General features: G+C 37.0%; 1 protein-coding gene across 1 annotated transcript; it reads left to right on the top strand.

Annotated features, from left to right (window-relative positions):
- The first annotated feature begins 391 nt into the window (after positions 1-391).
- Positions 392-7172, top strand: LOC120091032 (monodehydroascorbate reductase, seedling isozyme-like). Its single transcript, XM_039048823.2, has 10 exons — positions 392-774; positions 1631-1702; positions 4520-4571; positions 4683-4763; positions 5051-5169; positions 5263-5482; positions 5606-5724; positions 5806-5931; positions 6399-6539; positions 6664-7172. Exons 1-10 carry the CDS (start codon positions 724-726, stop codon positions 6985-6987), a joined length of 1305 nt encoding a protein of 434 aa, XP_038904751.1. The 5' UTR covers positions 392-723; the 3' UTR covers positions 6988-7172.
- Positions 7173-7494: the final 322 nt, after the last annotated feature.

The raw sequence follows: 7494 nt of genomic DNA, 5'->3' as shown, positions 1-7494 counted from the left end.
CTTTTTCTGTCCGGACGCCGGACAGTTTGGTCCTTATAGAATAAGCCCAAAAATTAAAATGCCTACCACATAAATGATTTTTAGTTGTTGTTTTATTATTTTTTTATGAGAGAGCTTAGTTGATAATTGTCATAATGTTTTAACTTTTTAACTTGTTGAAATGATTGGTGTGTTATGGGTTGGTTTATATTTTTTCTAACTAAAAAAATTATTTGATAAGTAATTAAACAAAAATGTATCTAAATATTGGAAAATTAGTCGGTTTATTTACAATATAATAAAATGTCACCGTCTATCAATGATAAATTGATAGACGGTGATGTTTTACTGTATTTAAAAGATATTTCAAATCGTTTTAATATTTAAAATAATTAGCTATTAAAAAATAAATGGTGGAAATAATGATAAAAAAAAAACAAAATTGTTCTATTACATTAGAAAAAAAAAGAAAAGAATCAAAATGAATGTGAATTAACAATAGTTGATATGGACTTAAATCTAGTAAATTGTCCTAAAAGCCTAAAACAATGGTCAAAACACAAAAAGAGAATTGTTGTAATAAAGAAAGTAATTAGAGATAATTTATTTGTTTAAAAAAAAGGCAAAATTTATTTCTGGCTTTAAATATGTGATGAATCGGGCTCAAGTGATTCATTTCGTTTTCATTTTTCGCATCTTTCTTTTGAAAGGCACTAGCAACAGAGCTTTCTGCAGTCACCAACTATGGCGGAGAAGAGTTTCAAGTACGTGATCGTCGGTGGTGGTGTCTCGGCTGTAAGTTTCTTCTCTTCCATTATTGATCTTCTGATCTGATTTCTGTTTGCAATCTTTAACTTTTTGTTTCATATTGTTTTATGCGGTTCTTGTGTCTGATTTAGATCGCTTTTTGGCCTTTTAATTCTCAAGTTAATGTTGAATTTGCGAGTCATGGAAATGAAATATGATGCATTTTGGCTTTTGCTTGACTTGGAATTGATCTTTTGATACGTTTATAATTGTGATCAGTAGCTATGTTGTGATGGTGATCGATTCCTGCTTTTTTGATGTTTCCATCTTTTGTTTTATTGAAAATTACTCTACAGATGGGAATCTTTTTTCTTCTCCGCGTTCTTTTGATTTTGAATGTACTACTGTCGTGGCTCAGCGAGCAAATGTTGTGGATCTTTTTTATTGCTTTGTTAGTCATCCGAGAAGCTAGATTTCTGGAGGAATGTGTGGTGGTTGAAAGTTATTGGGAAATTTACGTTGTTCGTCTATAATTAATTGAGTGAGTTAGCTTTTGAATTAGAATTGAATGAAACTACTGTCCTCTAAGTTTAATTAATGAAGCTTGAGACCTCGTCTTAATTTAAGTTGTCATTATGAGATATGAAAAAGGATAAGGAAAATAAACCAATATTTATACAAATGTACTTTTAATTTTGAGAAAAATATTAAATTTGTTTGAGATTCTTTTCCTGGCATGCCATGAGACGCACTTATTTTGTTTGTGAGACTTGGTGTTTTTCAAAGCATCATCTTTCTCCAAATTTTATGCTGAAAGGCTTTCAAGATCGTCACCTCTCTTTCTCTCTCTTGTGAACAATTCGTTATTTCATTCTTTACTCATACCTCTTTTCTTGGTCTGCAGGGATATGCAGCAAGGGAGTTTGTGAAATTGGGGCTTAAAGCTGGCGAGCTAGCAATTATTTCCAAGGAGGCGGTATGTTTTCATTTGCTGCAAACATGAAATTTTTTTCATTAGCCTTTTGGTTTTTTTACGTATGCATATAGTTCCTTGTTACTTTTGAAGGCAGAGACCAATGAACTTAATCCGAAGCCATTGATTTGTGTTTCTTCATCCCGTATGTTTAAAGTTATTCTTGTATTTAGAAAAGGAATTGACATAAATTCCTCATGTAAGCTTGAATATAGAGCTCAGTATCCTACAATCGTACATGATCAAGTCAATAAGGACCATGACTAAAAATGATAGAACAGAGGATTGATAGTTGGGAGAAGGAAGTGGGTAATATTTGGAATGAAATGAATTTCGACCATTACCTAGGTTGAAGTGAGTTTTAGAGCCTGTTGCTCACAATGTGATGGGAATGCTGGTAGCATTAGGCAATACAGATGACAATCACTACGTCTTTGCGAATTATACAACTGTTGATGAAGAAACTGACTCAGGATGAAAGGTGAACGGACGCAGTGTGGAGGAATTCAATATGAAGGAAATTAAGGAAACACAGAACAAAGGAGAATGGAAAATAAATGAAGCAAAAGTAGTCTGTTAGGACCCCAAGCACAAGAAAACACAAAAAACACAAAGAGATATATTGCAATATCAAGAGAAATTATAATATCAATAGCCTTTCGAGAGGGCTATCACTTTCTCTCAATCTATCCACTATGGAGTATGGACTGACTTACCAAAATATAACCTCCCCCACAAACCCCGACTCCCCCAAATTATAACCAAGACTCGAGCTAATTACCAACAATAGCCTTACTAATATTCTACAACTATTCCAGTAGATCCGTTATTAGTAATCCCATGTAGCCAGTGATGGAGGTGGGAGGATCTTGAGTTGTCCCTCAACTCTATTGTCAGGCTGAATACTTCAGGTACCTTGTAGCTGATGGAACAAAAGTTGATTAAACAAAAGCTCTTATTTTGGTCAACTGTGACTATAAAGCAGATAGTGACGATGAAAAAAAAAGCAGAAGGCCCTTACTACACTAAGCGCTACGAGAGCCCCCTATACGGAAGGAGACTCTATTTGGTCAAAGTCACTTTCCAGAAGAGATCAAGTCGTTTACTTCTTATTTGTGACTCTTGCCAACAATTAGTTCTGTAACTGGCACTTGACTCGAACCGCTTGTCTAAATACTGGAAAAGAGGGAATTGATTCAAGATCCCCTTGTGCCCTACAACCCTTGAGGCTTTGAAGTCCATAGTGCCCCGAGTCTACGTCTTTTCTCACGTAGGTCTGGATTTGACCCCCTTCGTCCCGTTAGTCTTGAGTGTGGGGGCGGGGCAGGGGCTTCCTCTGCCATCACCATCCGACCCATCCAGTGAGTCCTCGGAGAGGGAAACTGATTCCTTCAGAATACAGGTTCTCTTGGAATCTCTTCACTACCATTGCTATCCATCTGTCTACCATTATCAATGTCAATGGTATAAACAGATATTCATTATATAAACCGGTGAAAAGCAATCAAAGCTGTATCCATCGAAAACCCACCACCCAACACCTTACGCGCCCAACTCAACGCTTCCTTGCTCACAACCAATCCCTCAAAGCAATGAATGCGGCTAAAAAAAAAGTATGTTCACCCTCCCTCTCCTCTTCGAGTTGAGCTACTTATCTACCCGGATCTTACAGAAATCAGTCCCCCCTGCAACTAGATACTTGATGGTGGACAATCCTTGATTTCCTCTTTCTAGCGCTTTCACCAGAATCCCATTTTTCAACCCCTACCCTTTCCCTTTCAGTCAAGCCTTTTTAACCCTTTCCTCGAGGAGTCGAGCTGCCTATCTTCTCCTCGAGCTGTACTAGCCCGGCGATATCGATCTCGACCATTACTTTATGAAATTCTATTCTAACTTCTAGCTTGGCTTGTCCTTAGCTAAAGAAAGAAAGACTACAGTATCATTTGTGGGAAGGGAATAGGTTGTGAGGTGATAGATGGTGTGTCCTTTCGTTGAAGCACCAGTTATCACCCGCAAATTTGTGACCAAATTGAGATGATTAAGCACAAATTCAGATTTATTTTTACTGTTTCTGTTGTGAAAATTGAAGTAGTGGCATCAATGTGTAATGTGGACTGATCATTGATATTAACCCCACAAAACATGAATTGGTCGGCACCACTCTTTTGTAAGTAGTTTACGGCGAACCCCATCCTCCTTCAATTCAGTATGGGCAGCTCACTACGCAATAAATCTTTACTAGACCAATAACTAACAGAATAAAATCAACCTTTAGATGATATTGGGAATCATCTAGCCTGAGCTCAAGCTAAAATGAAGTCAGATGGAAACTGCAAAAGGGCAAAATGTTGATTCTGAAGTAAATGGCTTGGCTTACCCAAAGGGCTGTCTTACTAATTTCCATCCATTAGCTGAAAATGTCGATGAAAAACTGCCTCCTAAGATTTTTTGGCTTCTATTAGATTCCCCAGAGGATAATTATGCCCAATCCAAACATCAATTAGAATTTCCAGAGGATTGAAAAGATAGCATATTGATTGAATTTGTCCAAAGGTCTTTGAACAAACCAGTTTTTCATATTTCACTATTCCAGAAGGACTTGGAACCAGGTACAGTGCGTTCAGTAGAGCAGAAAAAGTCATCGTACAATTGGAAGGGCTTCGAGGCTTTGAGGGTTTCTGAGAACCTTAGGATGTTATTCAAAACCAGCTTCCTCTCTCTCTCACACGCACACACACTACTTGAATCATTTTCAAGATGTTGAATCAGAAAAGTGAGATCAGTTTACGTTCTTCCTAAATATTCTCCATTATTGTGCAGGTTGCTCCTTATGAACGCCCTGCTCTTAGTAAGGGATATCTCTTCCCCGAGTGTAAGTCGTTGATTATGTAAAAATAATTTGCAAGAAGAAAGTTAAATAGTTACCGTGATCTTATCTATTCTTTGGATTTCACATTGTAACTTGACAAGTATGTTTCTTCAGCTCCTGCTAGACTTCCAGGATTCCACGTCTGTGTTGGAAGTGGAGGAGAGAGACTTTTACCAGAGTGGTACAAAGAAAACGGTAATGGTTGCCTTTTTAGTTGTAAAACTTTTTGCTTCTACTTGGTCTAAATCTTCCTATTTAATTATTAGTATAGCTCAATTACGCTCCATTTAGGAAGTGTTTCTGTAATCATTTAGTGTGTGGGGATATTTCATCTCCTCTCATTTGTATTTTCCTTTATTTGTCTTTGATAATGAAAACTGTTTCTTATAGAAGGAAAACAAAATTGTAACTCTTAGTTAGGTTTACTTGTTGACGTTATTCTTGTTAAATCTCGTCTGATTGTTAAACGTCTTATACTTCAGGGATTGAATTGATTCTTAGCACAGAGATAGTGAATGCAGATCTCGCTGCGAAGGCTCTCATTAGTGCTTGCGGTGATACCTACAAGTATCAAATTTTGATCATTGCAACCGGTTCCACTGTATAAACTCATCCACTAACATAGAGCACTGGAACTTCTGTTTTATCTGTTCTCATTTCAGATTGAACTTATGCCCTTTTTGTCTACTTGCAGGTCATAAGATTGTCAGATTTTGGTGTAGAAGGAGCTGATGCTAAAAACATTTTTTATTTGAGAGAGGTTGACGATGCTGACAAGCTTGTAGAAGCAATTAAATCAAAGAAGAACGGGAAGGCTGTGATTGTTGGAGGAGGTTACATAGGTCTTGAACTTGGTGCAGCTTTACAGATCAACAATCTTGATGTTACCATGGTCTACCCTGAACCATGGTGCAGTAAGTACTCATTCCTCAATACAGAATGGTTCTTTAACCACATTTCCTACGCTCTTTACTCTATAGAAGTATTATTTTCTGTCAAACCCTTAGCCTTCTCTTCTGTGGCTTGTGTTCCTGCAGTGCCTAGGCTTTTCACATCTGGCATAGCTTCCTTCTATGAAGGTTTTTACAAAAACAAAGGAATCAATATAATTAAGGGAACAGTAGCAACTGGTTTTACCTCAAATTCAGATGGAGAGGTTTGTATCTCGTATTTTATGCCTCTTGCTTCTCGATGATGCTTTTTGGAAAAACAATGAATTATGAAGTGAATCTTTCAGGTGAAGCAAGTTAAACTCAAAGATGGCAGGATTCTTGATGCTGACATAGTTGTTGTGGGTGTTGGAGGTAGACCCTTGATATCTTTGTTTAAAGGGCAGGTCGAAGAAGAGAAGGGAGGTATTAAGGTTAGTAGGCTAATTTAGCTTTCCTCGAAAAATTTTCCGAGCATCAACATTTTTATAATACTGGTTAAACTATATAACTTGTTTAGGTAAAATGATTTTGGTTCTGAGCTATTAAATGTTCTATTTATAATTGTTGCCATTATGAAATAACCTTGATATGTATCATTGTTTTTCATGAAAACTACTGCATGTGCACCGGACAATCTTCCCATTTGTTCTTAAAACTAACATAAACCATCAGAAAATTTCATATGGAGAATGGTAAAGATCAAATAATACCGCATATAGACAATGAAAGATCAAATTAACCTATATTGCATAATATTAGTAGTAGCCAATTTCTTCTAGCGTTACCAAACCCATTGTCTTTCCACCTGTTTCATTTATCTTGTTTGCCAAATTCCTCTAATTTATATAGATTTGATTGTCAAGTTTTCACAACTCATGTGATAGCTTATTGATTTCAGACTGATGGATTCTTCAAAACAAGCATTCCTGATGTGTATGCTGTGGGAGACGTGGCTACTTATCCTTTGAAGCTATACAACGAGTTGAGAAGAGTTGAACATGTTGATCATGCTCGCAAATCTGCTGAGCAGGCTGTGAAGGTGTGTTGAATCCGCTCAGTGATTTCATTTGACGACTCAGAAGATCCGAATCTATCATTTTTTTGGAACATTTCTTACTTTACTATCTTATCTAAACGTTTTCTTCAATCCCTTTTCATAACAGGCCATCAAGGCAGAGGAAGAGGGAAAATCGATTGAGGAATACGACTACCTTCCATACTTCTACTCTCGTGCCTTTACTCTGTCATGGCAATTCTATGGCGACAACGTTGGTGAGACCATCCTATTTGGAGACAACAACCCGGAATCTGAACAACCCAAGTTTGGAACCTACTGGGTCAAAGATGGAAAGGTAGTTGGAGCTTTCTTGGAGGGTGGAACTCCAGATGAATACAAGGCCATTGCCAAGCTTGCACGAGACCAACCGTCTGTGGAGTCCTTGGATCAGCTCGCCAAAGAAGGCCTCTGCTTCGCCTCCAAGGTCTGAAAACATGTTTAGTTGATTTGTATTTGTCAAAAATGAATTTGAGTTTGCTGATGCTTGTAATGTCCATAAATATTTAGTTTGGTTATTTGTTTCCTTTTAATGCTACAGTTTTTACATTTGAGTGTACATTGATCAATTCTGAGTATGGTTTGCCTTGCCACAATATGACCTCCAAGTTGCCACAATAGTTCATGATTTTAGTGTTCTTATTACTGGATCAAACAACCTTTTGTTTTATCATTCATTGATTTGTTGCTAACTTTTAACAACTCCAGAATCTTATTGAACCAAAAATTTCCCCACACAATATTCAATACTTACTCTGTTGAGATTTACCATATATCCTTTGATCCTTTTCTCATTGGTCCTATCCTCAAGGGTAGGCTTCACTGAAGCCTCAATTGTAAAACTTTAGACCAAATGGTCATTGTCTGTCTTTTGGTTTGTACTTCAATCACATCTTTCTATCTCGAATAACGATACAACTTTGCGTTTTATGCCTATTGT

The sequence above is a fragment of the Benincasa hispida genome, chromosome 11, assembly GCF_027475165.1.
Source record: "Benincasa hispida cultivar pf3 chromosome 11, pf3_genome.v1.1, whole genome shotgun sequence".
Classification (NCBI taxonomy): Eukaryota; Viridiplantae; Streptophyta; class Magnoliopsida; order Cucurbitales; family Cucurbitaceae; genus Benincasa; species Benincasa hispida.
This window is presented reverse-complemented; position numbering and strand designations above follow the sequence as displayed.